This window comes from Aythya fuligula, chromosome 7, assembly GCF_009819795.1.
Source record: "Aythya fuligula isolate bAytFul2 chromosome 7, bAytFul2.pri, whole genome shotgun sequence".
Lineage (NCBI taxonomy): Eukaryota > Metazoa > Chordata > Aves > Anseriformes > Anatidae > Aythya > Aythya fuligula.
In genome coordinates, this window is record NC_045565.1 from 22,827,291 (window position 1) to 22,847,559 (window position 20,269).

General features: G+C 37.2%; 1 protein-coding gene across 1 annotated transcript in view; it reads right to left on the reverse strand.

The window, feature by feature from the left end:
• Positions 1–777: 777 nt before the first annotated feature.
• The window catches only part of LOC116491416 (gamma-aminobutyric acid receptor subunit pi-like), a 39,157-nt gene continuing 19,665 nt past the window's right edge, over positions 778–20,269 (reverse strand). Inside the window, exons 6-9 of the mRNA XM_032191334.1 lie at positions 17,749–17,886; positions 7,943–8,095; positions 6,886–7,079; positions 778–1,349 (exon numbers count right to left, since the gene is read on the reverse strand). Coding sequence (XP_032047225.1) covers positions 1,038–1,349; positions 6,886–7,079; positions 7,943–8,095; positions 17,749–17,886 — 797 coding nt within the window. The 3' untranslated portion in view covers positions 778–1,037. The remainder of the gene's footprint in view (positions 1,350–6,885; positions 7,080–7,942; positions 8,096–17,748; positions 17,887–20,269) is intronic.

Genomic DNA, 20,269 nt, shown 5'->3' on the forward strand with positions numbered 1-20,269 from the left:
CTTCTGTAACACCTGTCAGTGAAGTCAACAATCAGAAAGACTGTGATCATTTTTCATCAGGTGTAATCATTCTGTAATGTGGGTCGTAAGTTTATCTGTGTAAAACCTTCCCTCTTCTCATCAAGAGTTATTGCATACCCAGGGGTTTTCTTGTCAGCTTTGGAAGTAAGCCTTTTCATCTTTACACAAAATTCTTAATAGCAAGTGACTGAAGCAGAATTTGCTAAGCTGAAAATGAAGCATATCAAAATTTTCCTCTGCATAATAGTTACTCAGGCAGTTGTAACTGAGCAGAGTGCCGAGTACAAACATCAGCACCAATGGCCATATTCCACTAAGGATTGCCCAGCCCCTAAAATTTTCCTCACTTGGGGAAAACAATTCTTTGGATCTAAACTTTCTTGGCTCCACTCCACTTCTATATTCTGCCATGCACATATTCAGAAAAGCTACTGATGCCTTTGGGAGTTCTGTGTAAAGACTTAGGAAGAGTCTCGATACTTATTTGCAGTCTTACAAATTTGCGCATATTGTTTAGTTGGTGGTGGTAGCCCACACCTTCAAAACTGTTTCTTTCTATGAAGCAAAAATACTTTAACCTGCAATTACCCATCTTCATATATAAACTGGAAAACTTATGTATTACTGATAAAGCTAGATGGAATTGAATACTGAAAGTATATCAAGAAAACAACACTTCAATGTCTTTATTTTTCAACATATTCAACACAGTTCAGAAACAACTATAATATAGCTTTTATTTTACAAAGTTGACCATTAAAATATTAAAAAGGATTTAATGTCCATTGACAAGTAGTATAATATGGGACAGGCATACTAAAAGGAAAGTCAATTTCAGATGACAGCCATTTAATAGTGGAAAAGTGAGTTAACAAGAAAGTTGGCATAAATGCTTGAAAAGATAGCATGTCCCCTCATATCCCTTTATCCTAAGGCAGCTTTCCCATTCTACTGCAACTTTCCTACTGTATCCAGTTTCTAACCTTTAAACTATGCTATTTTTAACTTTAAAATATTTAGAAATACAAATAATATACCCAATAAAATACATTAATTATGATGAATGATAACGGGAAAGAAAATCTGGCATAGTTGTCTATGTGGTAAGGATTTTTAACATGGAAACAATCAAAGATACAACAAAGTCTTTTCATCACTGACATTGGTGAACTACATCCACTGTGTTTACTTCTCTCCTTTTTGCCATTGATGCTGGTTTTGCTGCTCTTGTTTGAATCAATTTTGTTCACATTGTCAGAGGCACTGCAACTGTTAGCAACTGCTGCCAGGACTCCATTCCTTTCTTCTTCAGCCTCTTCATCCTCAACCTGATTGGAAACAATTGGAAACAAAACAGCACAGCAGGAACTTAAGTGCACATTTCATTGCCTATTTACTTTAGAAGTGAAGCAAATAATAGGATTTTTCCTACAACTCTTCCCCTGGTTCAGCTCCATGATTCCAAGGGCAAGCATTCCCAGGCACCAGACAGCTCCTTTCAGTTTTCATAGCCTCTATATACAAGTAAAACACGCTGATTTAAACAATAGCTTACCACAGAAGCTTTCATAGGGCTGCAGAGCAAAGCTGAATGTGTTCAAATATGGTGCACTAAGCTTTATTTCAGAAAGCAGCAAATCCACAAAATGAAACCAAAAAATAAAAATAAAAAAAATAAACTCTCTTCAGCTCAGGGGAAACTCTCACAAAAGATAATGTCTACAAAGTGAGTAAAGCACAGCCCCAGCTGGCAGATGGGGTAGAGGGAGTTAGCAGACCAGCTAGCGAAGCTGGTTGCAGCCTAAATTAAGCATCCCAGAATACAAAATGCCTTCTGAAAAGTTGGCTGCTCTATTCCTTGTGCTTCATGATGAAAATAGAATTAGTTAAGATAACAAAATAAAATACAATTAAAAAAAAAAAAGACAATCATAAAAAGCATAAGCTGCACAACTAATTCAGTACTAAATAGTACATACTACTATGTTTCAAGTCCTGAAACCCATGCTTTAAGTTCAAAGTTATGCTAAGATTAAGCACATTTTTATGTGCTTTGCTGCATCAAGACAGCCCTGTGGATAATGTTGTATAAGCCTTCTGGTGGGTTTTGTTTCTTTGATTAGAAATGGCTCAGAGCCATGAAGTTCATGTATGAAATCTTCACCCTTTGAAGTCAGCAGGTTTACTGCCACTGACTCAGCTCTAAGCGAACTTTCTTGAAAGTTCTGGGGTCTTAACTCTGGTTAGGGATATTGCAGATACCAGCAGATCCAAGCCACAAAGTTTGGCTCCAGATTTGTATGTAACCTAAACCTAATTTTGAAAAGTTGGAAGGGGGAGTTGTCTTAATTGAGGTAGTTCTATACCTAACTAAGCGTCTACTGATGCTTTTATTACTTTCCACATCAGGGAGTGGCAAACAAACAAGAAAAGGCTAAAAATTTGCTTGTGAAATGCAGAATTCAGAATCTCTTTCCTCTGACCAATTCACTTGTTCCATTTGCATCATGGAAATAACTAGATTAATCAAGGACAAATTTTAGAAAAGTTAATAGGTACAACCCTATGCATAGCCACACTAAAGCTCATTTAGAAATAATACAGCTAATAAGGACAATGAATGCTCATTAAACCACCTGACAGATCGTCATGGTGGTGCAGAATGGTTCTTCTGCCCAGGGTACTTGCAAACAGCCTGGTTCTTGGGCCTTTCTTCATCTAAAATTAGTAATGTCCTTGAAAATTAAAGTGGAGTCTGGACTATGTCCTCAGACTGCTGTGAGTCAGTGAAGCAAGACAGATGGAGATAGAAAAAGGGATTATTATTGCTTTCCATTTTCAATTTGAAAAAAAAAAAAAAAAAAAGTCTAGTATATTTTATTTGACAGAGATAATCATAGTTCATCACAATGTGACATTAAAAATACAGTGACTACAAAAACTTATTCACCCCCCACCTAGCCTCCCGCAGCTCTGTGAGAACTTTGAAACCAAAGGCCAGGACAAAAATCTGCCTGTAAAGCACTCAGAGGATCAATCCACAAAACTCCAGTCCAAATCTTAAACAATTCCCGGGCTAGTACTAAAATTCAAACCCAGAGTTTTCTGTGGAGCCCAGCTCTGTTAGAAATACCTGGTTCTCCTATTTTAGAAAGCTCCCCTGGCTGAGGAGAGCACCAGGGCTGGCAGGGGAGCCCCCGCTGCTGCAAACACAGCAAGCGCCCAGGCTATCGCCTAACGAAGGCACTTGGCGCTTCAAAAGTGAATAAAATAAAGGAACCTGTCAGAAGAATCCTGACTTTTTTTTCCAGTGCTCTCATTTTTCAGAAAGGGAAAAATAGAAGAACATCTATACGGCAAAAATGGCTGGATTTAGGGCATTTTTCTAGATAAGAGTCTATTTGTCTCTCAGGTAGGGCTGGCTAAATGTTGGTACAGAATTAGTTGTACTGCAGAGCGTGAAAGGGCATTGCGTGCGTACCATTTTTCTTTTCACACAACCACATGTGAACAATTCGCAGGAGGCTGATGCTTTATTAGGCTGTTCTTAACTCCTTTCTACTCCCTAAGAGACATTTATAACTTCAGCAGCAGATACTGTATGTGGTGCATATGTATTCGGTTCTGCTTGTGGTGTTGCAAGGCAGGGTTCTTGCTTAACAGAGATGTATTTACACCAAAAGTGCGGGAAAAGTGGCTTAAAAAGGGGAAAGTTAATCTCAAGAACAGACACGAACACTAGTTTATAAAAAAAAAAAAAAAAAAAAAAAAGAAAAAAAAACTACAATCTTATAAATTGGCACTACGAAGGGACTTTTCAAACTCATTATGGAGAAACGAATACAATGACAGATTAAGATGTTTCATATTATTAAAAAAAAAAAAGCATTACAAGAGTTCAACTGTGACTCTAATTTTAAATGTCACACTACTTAGATTTCCCTGGATTCCAGCTGTCAATGAGAAAATGGCAGCTGGCACTAAGAAGGGCTCTGTTTGGACACAAAATTGATAAAATATAGGAAAGGTACTGTACATCTTTTGACACTACAGGGGACCTGCTGCTGTGGCTGCTGTTTATGCTCACTGAAGTACTTGTTGACATCTAACAGCCAGCAGAACTGAGAAAAGTTGTTACTGCCATTGAATACATTGAATAGATGCTCAAGATTAAAAACATCTCAAACAGGAGTGTTGCACACCTGGAACTTCTTGAAGTGTTCATACAGACCACACAATGTTGGCACAGAAATGCCAAGAATGAACAACACTGCCCTTGTAACCTAATTTTCAATCTTTTCCCGTTTCTGCCCCAAAGGAAGAGGTTTAGGTGCAAGACAGATGAAGTCCAAGAATGATTTCTCTGCTTTATAGAAGGGCACAATTCACACCTGTGTATAAAAGAAGAGAAACTCATGCAGTTCACATGAATGGCAGGTTTTGTCCAACCTTTTAGCAGGTGGTTCCTCTGCTTTTGCCATTAGTTTTGAAGCTATTTCAGTGGGTACTGCTTCACATAATGTGAAACACTAAGAGCATAGATGTGATGAGCAGTTTCACCAGTTTTTACTACAAACTGGAGATCCCAAAGGTCTCAAAAGAACTTCATATGCCAGTGCCCAAGTGCTTTAAAGAACAAAGCAGAAAGCTGTGCAACTAATTCCTATACAAGGCAGAGGGTTACATTTTCAATTCACCTCCTAAACTTATTTACATAATTCTGAGAGCAAACATTATATCAGCTCGCATGAGAATAACAAACTGAGAGGTGAGATTTCTAATTACCCTATGTCCACAAGAGCACATGATAATGAGGAGAACACATTTGTGGTGACGATAATCACACTGAAATTTGTTAAGTGCCTGCTAGACAGTGACATGACATTTTAGCTACTACTTCTGTCTTTGTGATATTTTGTTCTTCACTGTGAAATGACAAACAGAAGCCAGGTGTGCTTTATATGGCACCCTGCTCAGTAAACAGTGCTTATCTCCTTGGCTGCAGTACAAGAAAGACATGACAGGCATTTTCCTTATTCTAAGAAGTCTTGATTTGATCTAGGACCCACTAACTGTCTCTTCCCTGTGCTTGTGTTTGTGTGGGCAAGCAGTGAGCTGGACTTGCTCACCCCTGATGCACAAGAAGGCAGGAAACATGCCTAAAGTAACAGATCACCCATTTTGGTCATTAAGTCTATCACAAAACTGCACATTAAGTTTTCCTTCCTTGTTTAGGGCTGTACCTCCAGCTAATTCCATGAGTTCTCGCATTTGCTCCATCTGCAAGCACTCGTGCTTGTGCCCCATATGAAAGGGAAGCTGACACAGGTAGGCAAAGGCAAGGGCAGTCATAAATGCCCTTCACAGATCTGAAAATGCTTAATCATCCAAGCGCTTGGCTTTCTTACCTCCAATAAGCTTTCTTTTTTCTTTTTTTTCCACTCTATGAGCAAATGACAACCATTTACTTCACAAGATGGATATGCTCAGAGGGAATTGTCACTGATGCTATCTTGCCAGGAAAAACGACCTTCAGGCTTCCCACTCAAATCCTCAGTCAGAACCAGTATTTGCCCATTTGTAGACATTCCCCAGTTAGAGTATGATTTTTAAAACCTACTGGGCCCTTTGTGGCCCTTTTTCAAACCTTCTTCACACACCTAGATCTGATGGCAGTTTTGTTTGAACTTAGTCCTGTGCATTTACAAAACTCATCTCACATTCACACAGCCAAAATCCCATATCCATATTAGTTGTTGAACTATCTAGGCATAAACAAACACATTTCAGCTGATCTTCACATTGTTTTTAAGCTTTGTTACTTGAACTCAAGACAGTGTCCTGTTTCTTGAACCTACTGAGGAGCTTTGTTTAAGCATTTGCAATGCTCTGTTCTAGTATTGCTTAAACTGTTAACAATCTTTTTTTCCAGACATTTAACTGTACAGCACTCAACCAATCATTTTCCTGTATTGTTTTTCCTCATATTCTCATTTTTCATGCTTTATAAAAAAAAGTGAATTTTTTGATCTTTGTCTAGAAAATTTGTAAGCTGCTTTAAATTTTCTTTTTGTCACGCATATTAGACTCAGTTCCATAATTAAAAGCTGTAAGACACTCAGCTTCCAACGTTCTCATGACTTTGTTTTCACTGCCAAACACTGAAGATGAAGGATATAACAGAACTTCTTCATGAAACTGTCCTGATTATTTTAGCAAGATGACAACCACCAGTCTCAAAAATGCCTATGTTGACTTGATCCTTTTTTATTTTAAGTCTATTTCACAATATCTCACCATTCTAGGAAGCTCATTAGAGCAGCAAAAAACATTGCTATAATAATGACCCAGAACAGAAAGTGAATCACAGTGTGAGCTTCAGCTGCAGCTGTTCAGAAAGAAGGTGTAGGTGGAAGGCTATAGGGACCTGATATACCTAAGACATGAAGCTGTCTGCTAGTAAGCTGATTCACGTATCATGCAATATGCAAAAGGTTTCCTAAATGGTAGATGATAAAACTTTGTTTGCTTTTGCTGTACAGCAATAAGATCAAGCTGCCTTGCTCAGTCTAATTTTTGAGCTGTAAGAAAGCGTATGCCATGGCTTGTGAGAAGGTGGGTGCCTGATTTTTGTGATACATCTAGCACATTGGTGTTTCGGTTTGTTTGATCTGTTCCAAAAAGTTCCAGGAGTACAAATCCTTTTCCTTTTTTCTTGAGGTTATTTTGTTATCACTGTCATTATTCTAAAATACAAAATTCTTTAAATACCTTTATCATTAATGCTAAATAAGATAACTTATTCTTTTTAGCAGATATAATAGAAGTCTACTTTGTAGGTCAACAAGGGAAGAATTAAAATACCTTCGGAAGTTCCTTTGAGCTCGGTCGATGCAGAGTACAGAAATGAGCCACAGCATACTCTAACAACGCTCCGAAGATGAAACTGAAACAGATACCGAGGTACACATCAATTGCCTTAATAAAGCAATTAGCATTTGGGAGTGAAGTCCTGGCTCCCATCATCAGCGTTGTCATAGTTAGGACTGTGGTAACACCTGTGGAACACAAAAATATAAATTCTGATAAAACAAGGATAGCAATGAGGCCCTCCAATGCATTTGGGAAACCAGGATAGTTTTTTTCCTGAGCTTCATGAACACCTAGTATGACACAGAATTTAAAAGGGCATGTTTTGAAAAGGAGACTTCTAAATGCATTTACGATTCTGAAGTTAAATGCTTGAAAATACTCAAGAACAATATTTGGAAAGTGGAAAAAAATTGAAATTAGAATGGAAGAGATTTTCATTCTTTAGAATGTATATTATTAACTCATCATCATTGCAATGCAATGCAAATGCTTCCTTTAAAACTTTCAGATGTCATGTTTCTCAGTGTAGTTGTCCACCAGCCTCATTTGATGTGCAATCTTTTCTTTGCTATTCTATAGACGTGTTTTTCCTACCCCACCTGCAGTCTGATCAGAGCTGATTTGCATTTTTCCCTTTCAGAATCTCCTTTATTTGAAATTAATTATATTTAATCTCATAATTCTCTTATTATTCCTGTGTTAATTAGTATGTATCATTCACCCTCACAAAAGCCTCATAATTCTGTCTGTATATAGCATGCGTTTGAATATTTTGAAATGATTTTCAAAACAACTGTTTTTTCCTCTCCTTCCAGTAGCTTCTCCTGCTTCCAAGTCTCCTTTTGCTACCAAGGACATTTGTTTTGTTGAAGAATAGCAGAGCTTCAAGGAGAATTTGCATGATGTGCTGCAGATGGCAAACTAGAAAAGTAATTCCATAAAACTCGGAAACATTTGCACCTTTTGGAAACGGATGCCACGTACGCGTAATAAAACAAGCATCTTAATGCTCCAACCCTTGTTTTGGTTTGTTTTATTGGCTTCTCACCGATGCAGATTCTGGCTGGAACTGATGACTGGCTTATCCAAAATGATACCCAGGAGAGCACAACCAGGAGGATTGATGGTACGTATGTTTCTAGTATGAAATATAAGATGTTTCTCTTGAGTTCAAAGTGAAACACTAGTTTTGGGTAACGTCCTGTGAAAAGAGCAGGAAAAAATATTTTGAAAGTACAATTCACAAAAAGTTTTTTTTAATTATCAACCTGTATATTGCTATGCAATAAAAGATTAACAAATAAGCTTGAAAAAATTAAACACTGTGCTGAAAAATTCTAACATGAAGATTCTACATTGAACTGAAGGGAAAAATCCATATATATGATGTCTAGTCACTTCATATCCATAGCTTCATTAAAGACGTCTTGAATTAGAAATTTAGAGGGGATTAGTGTGGAAAGAATTAATCCATCAATGCATGGAAAGGCAAGGAAATTTAAAATCACCTATATATTTAGCTATGTTTATTAACAAGAGTTACCTCTATGAGCTACTATATAAACTAGCATAACATTCATAGCATCATAAAGTTAGCATGGGTCCTTATCTTTAACTGCCTCACAGATCAGGCTTATTTTGATTTTCATTTCATTTAGTATTGTTCCAGATGTAGATGACAGGTACTTTCCCTAGTAATACTGACCTAACTCTCATATTCCACTTGAAAACAATCAGTGGTTTTGCATCTCCACTATTTTTTCTTTACATTAGAGCAGTGCAGTGTTTGCACTGTTCTAAGCAGTGTCACTGTTATCACAGTGCTGTGGCACTTTTAACAGACTGACTGCCAGAAGATGAAAGTTTGGGCCCACAGAGCCAAAGACAGAATCAGGTTTCATTATGGAATAGCACACTGGTAAGCAAAGTCTGAATTTGAATTCCAGCACACTAACTGAGCAAAATTAAGCTATGCTGGGGCAACAGAAGTGTAGGATCTCAAGTTGCTACCTGTCCAACAGATCAAATTAAGGCAAAAGCTTGCTTTTTACTAATTTAAAGAGCAGAACAGACTTTTTATTCTGAAGTTCAAGATTAAGTATGTTTAACAACATTCTTTTAAAAAAAAATTATTGTACTACAATATCAGTGAGAGAATGTAATGCTTGAATGTACTGTGGTTAGATAGCCTTGGCTTCATCTGTTTTGTTCCAACAAACGTTGATCTTCAGGAGGTATGTCTGTTTGCAGTGCTGCATGCTGTGAGTCAGGGCAGAATTACAGCACAGTGAATGCACCTCAGCAACAGCATCACGTGCACAGACAGGCTATTTGTGTATCCCTCAGGTGTGCATTGAGACATGGAGTCAAAGAAAAGCACTTTTAAAAGCTCGAAGTACAAGTAATGGATGTCAAGAAATGCCTTATTGCTGCCAGACTAGAAAATGGATAGTTAAAATTCAGTTTTTAAGTGTTGTATAAACTGAATCTAGAGAACTATAAGATTTGCTAGAATTCCTAAAATCAGAGAAAATTAGTAGACTATGTAGTCTGACCTTAATCACAGGCCATTAAGTATTCCCAATTATCCCTTATTTTCAACTCATTCACTTTGTCTGGAATAAAGTTCACCTTTTACACAGACATCTAGACTTTATCTCAGTATATCAAGACAAGCAGCATTCATCAAATAATCTGTTACGTGGATTAAAATCATTCCATCTATTAAAAATGTATGTTTAATTTCTAATCTTAACCTGACTTCAGCTTTTTGTCATGTTGTCTCTGCCTTTTCATTACTGGATTAAACAGTCCTTTGGTAGGCAATTCTTTCTCCTTCTGAAGGTACGAATACACTGTATTTACGGTTCTCTTTTGTAAATTCAACAAGCTTCTAATGGTAGAAAAAAGGATACAAAGATAGACAGACTTTCTCTGTCCATGAGGCAGGAGGAACAAAGACTATTTATACCGTTGTTGTCATTTTTGTATGAAAAGAGGAATGTTAAATTAACGTAAACCTATTGATATTGTAATTTTTACACATATAGCTGTTTCCTTCAAGTTTTCACCCATCAAAATTGATTTTACGTGTTTAGTGGACCAAAGTAAACCACTCAACAATTAGGAAGTGCAACTGCTGACAGTGCAACATTACTTCTACTTTTGTCTGCATTTGTTCTTGTGCTAAATCAAGCACTGGTGCTACAGAAAAGCACTGGGTCTGTACAATAAAAGGCTATGGCATAAAGCATGTTTAGGGAAAGAGAATTAAGTTTGTACATGCAATTGTAAATCTGTGACTTTCTACTGTCCAATAGCGAGCATTTGAAACCTACATAAAAACAGTTAAGAGTATTATTAATAAGCTTCTATTTAACTAGAAATCAAAAGAGATATTTCTAAATAAAAAGATTTTCTCTGCACAGTTTGTAACCCGCACTGCCCTAACTGCAGCATGGTGGCAGTTAGTACACAAAGGATGATGGCATGGCCATTGCGAGTGAGGGAAGGGTGTCAGTCCAGATTTGGCGTGGGAATGCGAAGGATGTGACCCATCAGCAGGGAACCAAGTCCTCCACAAAAGTCTTGTCTTTCTGTGCAAACCCCAGGGAAGGACACGGTACCATGTACCCAGGAAATGGGATGAAGGGATTGGACAGCACTCCTTGCAGAGTTCCACAGGCACTTGGAGTGACTGTGGTTCAGCCACAGAGATTTCCTCCAGGAGGGAAAACTCTGAAATAGTCAATACAGAATAGTCATACAGCACCATCTTCTCCTGGTTAGCTCCCTACATCTGTGTCTCCACTTGCCTTAGTGTAAAAGCCAAATGTGTCTATGGGAAGTTATTTCAAAATATCCAACTTGAAATTCACACTTTCCCATCTTGCTGTAATTTCCAAGCATGGACAAGCCTTTTGAATGTTCCCATGTTCTTTTGTGTTATTTTTCCTGATGCCAGAAATTTCTCAAGTAATGTGAACAACAAAGAAAAATAGAGATGTAACAGCTTATAGCTGAGTGGTTTTCAGGGAACAAAGAAAAGGCATTTCTCTAACCTTAAGGCTTTCTGCTTGCCAAAATCCAAAGGCACATCATGGACATGATAATAATGGTGTCTCTAAAGAGCTCAAAAGAGCATTTATAATGGAAATTTTGAAGAAACCTATATATAGAATTCATATGAACTCCTCCCGTAATAAACCAAAGGAAAAAGAGGCAAAAAATAGTATGTAATGCATGTGTAGCATCCTAAACAAATGACCAATGAGATAAAATAAAGATAAGGAACTACTACAGCCCTTTTTACCTCTACACTCCATGTGTATCAAAAGTTATGTTTAAAAAGAAACAGATTTGCTACTACTGTTATATGCATTGCATATGAGATAGTGATGATGCACAACTACCTTATCTCATTGGCTTTCACTTGCACATCCAAGACTGTGATGCTATAAACCAGATCAAAAGTGAAACAGGTGCATGCAATTTTAATCCTGCCTTTACTAAAGTTAACTCCTGAAAACTGTCAAGCCTGCCCCTTGCTTGAGTGATATTGAGAACAAAATCTTTGCATTAAAGATATTTTTTTATTCAAGTTTTTGGCCCATGATGGATGTCACCTCAGTATGTGAGTGCCCCAATTTAAATTTGATTATGCGATGGAAATAATCTCTGTGCAGATAGTTAATTCTGCAGTGAAGGCACAGATTTAGCACTTACCAAAGCATCAAATCACTGTGTTTAATAGATTGTCAAATATGAGTTGAACCTGAATGGCTGTCAATATACCTATTCTTAACCTGCCAAAAGGTGAGATAATCCTACTCAGGTTACCCAACAGTGAAAGAAGATTAAGCTGAGTTACTTTGGCTTTATAGAATTTACTAGAGGGCAGAAATACAAAACTAGATAGTAGCTCTAGCTGACATATGAAGTACATATCCAGATAGCAGACTACAGTCTCTATATATACTCCCAATTCTCTCTACTGCTTTAAAAAAGAGCACCCTAGAAAATGGAAGGAAGTGAACAAAATCAAATTTCAGGTGGTTCTAGATGACTACTTCTGGTTTAGCATCCTAAAAATTATACCAGTTTCTTTCCCATTACCTAAACAGGCATAGGTCTAAGTCCAAGGCAGAATTTTCTGAATGCAAGAAAACACAGCTTATTTCTCTTATAATTTGGCTTTTGGTTTTCACTTCTAAAACAATATTCTAATTTACAGCACAGCCCACCTGACACTGTTAGATCTTTACATAATACTGATGATTTTAACAACACTACTATTGCACTGACTGAGAAACAGACAGTGAGAAATAAACCTTAAAAAAACAAAAACAAACAAACAAACAAACAAAACAAAAAAAAAAAAACAGGCTTCCTTATCACCCTAGATCATCCATTTTTTAGATATGCCAAAATCATTTCAAGACCATTTTTTAGGGTGTCTGCTCCTGGCTGATGGCAGAATGCTGCCTTGCTGCACTTTCTGCTCCCCCCAAAACAGCAGACAGTCACAGCAGAGGAGCCTGAAGAAAGAACTGATGCTCTACAGACAGCATCCCCATTTTAACTTAGGAGCATCTTCCCACAGTTACCTCTTATGGACGTGAAGAACTCTACTCCAGTAAAAGAAAGCTCCACGTTACTCTTTATGTAAGAAGCAGCACTTTGGTAGTTATACTGACGTGCTTGTGTGAGATGTACATCACACATTTTATCTGGCACCCAAGGGGTTGGCATACATATTTCATGATAGGGAAGAATGTACTCTTTGTGCCTGACTGCACACCCCTGTGCAGGATACCAATGTATCACTTCATTCCCTGCTTTCACCTTTTAAGGGGACAGTACAGGAGAAAGTCTAACTGCCTTACCTACGTGCTGAATTTGTAGTTTTCACTATGCAATTTTACTTGTTTATAACATAAATATGGCTTAAGAAATAGCACTGTTTACGTTTTTACCCAACAAACAAGTTGTGCAGCTGTAAAGCAATTTATCTGACTCGTAGGATGCTAAGGGTACCAATATACATGGGTAGTATCAAAACTCCTTTGTCCCTCCTTCAGAATATAATCATAGTTTTCTGTTCTTCACAGTCAGGATCTTATAAACTACTTCCTTTCCTATTTGTTCTTCAGAGGTGAACAAAAGGAAATGAAAGATCAGGATGGGCTTTGCGTTTCATCTTCACAAAAACGCTTTACAAAAATTGAGTTTGAAATTCAAATTTCCTAAGAAGGAAACATACTCCTTCATGTCGTAGTTGTGTACAGATATACATGTATATCTCTATTTAGCTTACCTGTTAAAAAAAAAACAAAAAAACAAAAAAAACAAAAAAAAAAAACTTAAAGACAATTATGCCACAGGAAATTTTCTATGTGTTTGTATTTCTGTCTGTACAACAAAGAACTTTCCTGAAGTTAATAAAAAAAAAAAAAAAAACCCTCTTACCAGTGTCCTCAATATTCATCCAGTCCATAGCCTTTCCACATGCTTTTCTGCTACTGTAACTTTTTTAGTGCATTTTTCATAACTGTTTTCATTCTGAACAGTTCTGGCTTTGGTAAAGAGTGTGAAGCATTGCAGAAACATCACAACAAGAACTAATGATGGAAAACTTCTGTACCTCAACTCAAGTGGAAAGGCTTACTTAGAAAAAGCGATTATCTGAGTGAAGAGCTCAGATAGGTAAGTTGAACATACATGGTAACAGATACATATACATATGTAAATGCTTGAATTTTAGCTGAGGTCCCCAGATAAGATTATACTAAATACAGTTCTAGGATTGTTTTTGAGACCTGTATGTCAAAGACAATATTATCAGAAATAACACTTGGAGAGCAATTACAAATTATAAAAAAACTGATAAAGTGAATGACAGAAGTTATTCGGTGTACTGCACCTTGAAATAGAAGACCTGAAAATCCTAGAAAAGTTTGGTTGCTGATTGAGAAGAAATCTCCTTGGGGAACTGCAGAGGGTCCTGGAGGACTGAGCAAGGTAATGCGTCTATATTTGGAGAGAAAAACTGTGAAAAATCCTGCATACAGACTTCAGACAAGGAACAGCAGCCAGCTCCCATTGCAGGCTTTTTCAGGAGGGCAAATGCCTTATTATCATTGTGCATCAAGGACGGAAGGCTTTGTCTCTTCTTTCTCTCTGTTCTGCCAGAATAATACCATTTGGATGTGCCACCTTGCTGACTTCATGATTTCTAAGAGGGGAGGTCTGCCTGACAAAGCTCTCCCTGGCTTCTGGGCAGGGGTTGAGGACTCTGTGTTAGGCTGAGCAAACTGAGCCTCAGTTCTCCTGATTCTGCTGAAAATTTGGCAGGAAGACTGCAGTGAGAGTAAGGAAGATGCCAGGCAGAAAAGAGGAAAAGCTATCAGCAGCTAATTACCCTCAAGTATAAAATCCCTTTTCTGCTTTTTTTCTGATTAAAAATATAAATAGGGATTGATAAGCTATTAGTTGCTGTGAAAATAGAAGAATTTATTGAGTGGGAACACACAGGAGTCCACGCTGTGTCCAGAACTTCTCGCTACCAAATACGATGGCATACCATGGCATACAGAGTGTCTTTTAAGAGACACTGAACAGAAAGTAGTGATAGTGCACTGGAGAGAAAAACCGGAGTTCAAAATTATCTCAAAAAGTATCAGAAAAAGCCTGAGTAGAAGAAGATGCAATTCAACAAGAAGCAACTACTACCCTCAGACAGGAATTACTAGCTTGAAATTGCAAGCTGAACAAGGTCAACAATGCACAGGAATTTTCTGCAAGAAAAGCAAATATCAACCTGGAATGGATAAAGAGGAAATGCATGAAGTAATCCATTTAATGCATGAAGTGATGCATTTATTTACAGAGGACATCAGATAGGAACAGGGTACCCAGGGTACCAGCTTGTGTGCACATACAACAAAGACAAGAGAAAGTCTACAGAAGAACAGTAGCAAAGACAGGAGATCTAGAAAACTGTTTGTATGAATTAAAGAGAGGGAAAGTGCTAGTCTGAGAGATGTACCTCTTTTGAAATGGTGAAAGAGCTGCTGAAAAACAGCAGGAAATTTGTCTTCCTTATCCACAATAGACAATGCAGAGCATAACAGGTTTGAAATGCAGCAAGGGAAATCAAGATGAGATACAAGGAAAATATGCTTTTAATAATCACCAGAAAAAATCATCTAGGGAGGCCAAGGATTAGACACTTTGGAGGTTTGTCTAATTTACTCCTGAAAACATCTGTTAGGAAGTTGGATGTTGGTATAGATGATCTTATCTTGGGACATTAGAATAGATTAAGTGAACCTTATTTCTATTATTATTTACACAAAATGCTAGACTGTAACAGTCCTTAATTCTTTCATGTTTTTCCAGTAAAAAAGGCAATCTTTTTACATCACCATTTATTACTCTGAAAATGCAGGTGGTGTTGGCTAGACAGCTAAAATAAAAACCCAGCATCCACTGATGCACATACTTGGTTTTGGGGTCCAAGAGAGTATGCTTCAGTGTCTGCAGAATAAGGATTACAGTTAAAGACCTCCAGAAAGTAGTTCTAGCAATGAATTTACCTATGTCCAAAATTAAATTATTCTGTGTCAAGAAAAAAATCAACACAAAATTCTAGCCAGCGACATGGTTAATGTTATACAAAGTAACTTACTATTATGTGATTATAATAACATCATTACTATTATGTGATACATGGTGTTCTTTAAACAAGATTAATCCACGATGTTCTTTTCTTAAATTTACTGAAGTTGCTTATGCAGGAATTTTGCTGACCACATTCTAATCTTGGCTCTGTCTGTGGTCACATGTGAACTTGGGCTTGTATCACTGTACAATATTTCACTTGCACAACAGCTGTACTGTCTGTTCAAGTTCAAATCCTGATTGCTTTTTTTTGCTGGGTTAGGAAATACTAAAGAAAAGCAGTGTTGTAGTATCTTTAGCTTTAGCCTTGTGAATCATAACCGTTATTTATAAAATACTTTCAGACATCTATTAATCACGTTAAGGAAATCCAAAATATATTTTTTCCCTTCCAAATTGATTACATAGTTCCATAATTTATTTGCTTTTTTCGCATTTATTATGGGCTACAGTAGGCACTGCTTTCCTAAAAAATCTGTAGAAAATAGCACCTAAACCATAGACTTGGTAGAAAATTAAGAGGATTATGAGATTTCATGTAAAAATACTGCATAGCACTTCATAATGTGGCTTTCTTATGCAGGCAGTAGAACTGAAACAAGCAGATGTGGGAAATTTTAATCAAATTAAGTTGCATATGTTAAGACACTAAAACAAAAAGTGCAGTTATATATATGATTATTGCCAACCTAAGGAGAAGACAGCATCATTAACTGAAAAAAAAGAGCACAATTTATCTGACCATGCCACTTCAGTTGTAATTATTCCATCTGCTAAAAAATAATAGAAATTTTTTTTGGCTTTCTGGCACTCTCTGGACTCTGTGACAGAAGGTGGTAAGAATTAGGCAGTTTTCCTCTCCCTCTTTCCTGTATGGTGAACAGGTTCTAATACCCTTCTGGGCAGAACAGCAGTAAAGGCTTATTCTCCTTTGATTGAACCTGATGTTGCTTAGCCTGAAGCTATAAAGAGGAGGAAGGCAAGCAGATGTCAGTTATATAAGTAGCAAAGTACTCTGTGATCCCTGAGCCTGCTCTTATAGATTTCTTTTCTACTTTTATAACCATTTAGAGAACTTTGACTTTCAGCCTAAATTAATGCCTGAAATCAGACCATGAAGTTTCCCTGTGTCCTATTGTTAAAATAGAAATACCCAACAATGGAATATCAGAATGATATATCCGTGATTCAGACTTAGTAGCATACAATCTGGTGAAACTACAGCTTTGAAGGATGTTTGCATCCTCATTTAAGGATTCCCCTTGCATATTCTCCTTGGTATGTTGGCTTGGGCAGAAGAGAAACTGAATATGCAGTGAAGAATAGCAATGAAGGACCTAAGAGCAATTCAAGGAGCAGAAAGCACATTTGGCACGTCTTGAACTCTCCAAAAGCACTGTCAAAATTTCAGAGGGAAAAAATAATAAAATAATAATAATAACAACAACAACAACAACAACAAGAGCAGACTCTTTAATGAGGTCAAGTCCTGCAGTGAGGGGAAACTTTCTACAGCTGTTTTCTAAGATCAGCAGAACAGCAGGTCTGTGGAAATGCTTCAGATCTTTTCCTGGGCAGAGGAACCACAGGACAGGCAACCTGCACTCTGCTGCCCACCAGGTTGGACAGAGGCTGCTGCAGACAAAGAGCTATTCCTGCAAGCACTAGCAATAAAGCACAACTTCTTGGTGTTCTAAGAGCACCCAGCATAATCACAGAAATTTCCATGGTCAAATAAAGGCTTTCGCTTTGTCAAATAAAACCAGAATGGAAATCCCAGACATGCTGGGAACTGTCCTGAACCGAGCATCCAGACTCCATGGTCTCACTCAAATTTAAAAGCTCAACTTACAGGTCCTTCTTCCTTTAAAAGAATTCCTCCTGACATTAAGCAGCTAAATAATGCATTTATTGTTCATTGTTCTTTAGACAATATGTAGCCTCCAAAATAATACTGTCCAAGAAAATACTTAAAAACTTCCAACCTTAAATTAGCTGGGTCTCTGCTGGTAACATCTGAGAGATTCACGTAAGGCTTCCAGAATGCAATCCAATAGAAAATGAAAACGTGTCACCCAAAGAGAAAGCATCATGTCTAGCTTCTGAATGCTGTTCAGTTTCCAGAGCTATATTCCAAAGTGTACCTAGGAAGTGTTATAAGGGTGTTTTTACCTGTCTCATATACCGCTTCAGATACCGAGGTAAAGTGGTCTTCTACTGTATACTGTGCCAGCCGAAGTGTGTCTAACCCTCGAACTGAATCATTTCCTCTCGTCCAGTAAAACATGACATCATTGATGTTGTAACCCCCTGTAGTGATACATAAGCCAACAAAAGTGTTTATTTTACACAATAGTTAATTTGTGCAGAGTACAGTTATGGTTCAGCTGTTTCTTATTTGTCTGCCTGAAAGTACAATGAGACATAAACACCGACTTTTCCGGCAGAACAAAATGCTCGTTCACAATAAAATTCCCAAAGACTGAATGTGCAAAGGCTTATCATTTAAAAGTTTGGAGGTGGTCTTTTTTAATATCTTTTTTTCTCACATAAATGATATGAACAAACAAAAGAGATTAGTACCATATGGTATTTTAAAGGCAAAAGCTATTAAGCTTTAAAGAATTACATTTTTTTAGGAACTAGAGCACTGACAGCGTTTGGACTAAATGTTGAGCATGCCTTTTGTTACATGCTGGGATGCTCTTTCTTAGTCAGTCAGATGATGGACCGTGTATTTGGTCTTCCCATCAGCAGACATGAAGGGCTGAGGACACGTATGCCAGAGCTGCACTCTGAGTGAGGTTTGGGACATCCCTCAGATGGCATTTTGGCTTGGGAGCTTGGACCCTTCCCAAAGGCATCAGCCTAGAAGCTGGTGTTTCTGCAGGCTCAACAGCATGGTACGCTTCAGGGGCCGCAGGAGATTTGCTCTTAACCTTCAAGTGCTAATTAGAAGCTGAGATGGGACACGAATCATCTATCAGAAGGTAACTGTATTTTGCACACGCTTGTCAATATGCGTCACAATCATAGCTAAAATACCTCCATAGCTTTTTCCCATTATATTAAAAGGCAGGCAATTTTCAGACTAGTGTATATGATTAATTCAAGATTATGTTAATGTAATTTACATGTTAACAGGGAGCATTTGAACATCTTTTCCTTTAGCTTGCTTAGATCAATCATTCTTGTATATGACAGACTTTTATTGTGCAAGTTAATAGCTAAGCTTAGGGAACAGAACCCCGAGTAGATGATTATTTTTAGACTCCAGTCAATTGTAAGTAAATTACATTGAGAGACAATAATGCAATACATTGCACAAGGATATATGCTGCAAGAAGAACAGAATTCTAGAATCATATAAATAGAGATGTATTAAAATAAAAAAGGAGTAAAGGAGTTTAATACTTCTATTATAATGGCTTTGGGTCTTGCAATATCAAGAAAATGATTTCTTATAGCCATTTAATGTAGGAAAAACGGGAGTTCAGAAACTTCATTTCAAGGAAACAATGTGCTGTTTACCAATTAAAATGACAATTTTACCTGGAAATTCTTTCCCTGACCATCCTTTAAGTCTTTTTTTCTCTATCACTGGAAGTTTTATGAAAATTTATCATGGCCAGGGATCTCTGCTCTCCTTTTTACACTTAAAGTAATTAAAGCCAAAACACTGCTGTGTTAAAAGACTAAGCCAAAAGCATAGGTGTCCAAGCTAAAATTCTGATTCTCTAAGACTACACTCTGGGAAATATCTCTGACTTTGGAAATGAAAAATAAAATAACGTTCTTATAAACAAATGGTTACATGGTCCTTGGTCAAAATAAAAAGGTTTGTAAAACAGCTTTTATGCACAATTGACAAATTCATTTTATTCTCCTCTTAAATGAACTGCAGATAAAGTCTAGAACTACAGAGTACCACAGTATTTTTTTTTTATTATTATTAGATATTGATTGTTTCAAGTAGCATGAAATGCAAGGAAATTTCAATGCCCAGCTAGGCAATAACAAGTATATCTCCAAATGGAGGTTCTTTTGCTTTAACATAACCATTTTTATTGTGTTTTCCAAAGTATTTTCGTTAGCTGAATAATTAGCAGGTTTTGATCATCCTCCATTTGAAAATACCTTCAAAATACTAATTCCAAAACTCTGTGAAGAAATTCCTTGGGGGCAGTCTTGCAGAGAGTAAAATTAAATAGCACATTGCTCCCTCTGCATAGTGTTATTCAGGGGATTAATACTTCATTAATTATAAAATGTTTTTAAAAAAATTATATCAATGAGATTCTTAAGCTATTAAGCTTTTACAAATCTCTTATTTTTACATGATACTGAGTTTTCATTCTCACTAATTCATAGAATCATAGAATATCCTGAGTTGGAAGGGACCCTTAAGGATCATCAAGTCCAACTCTTGACACCGCACAGGTCTACCCAAAAGTTCAGACCATGTGACTAAGTGCACAGTCCAATCTCTTCTTAAATTCAGACAGGCTCGGTGCAGTGACCACTTCCCTGGGGAGCCTGTTCCAGTGTGCAACCACCCTCTCTAATTCCTCAAGCCCAAAATGTTTCCTTCCTGTGCTTCGTTGATATGACGCAAGCAGCCAATATCAACGTTGATACAACGTAAACAGCTAATATCAACAGGGTTAACTGCAGGAATAGTAAATTTGGGATT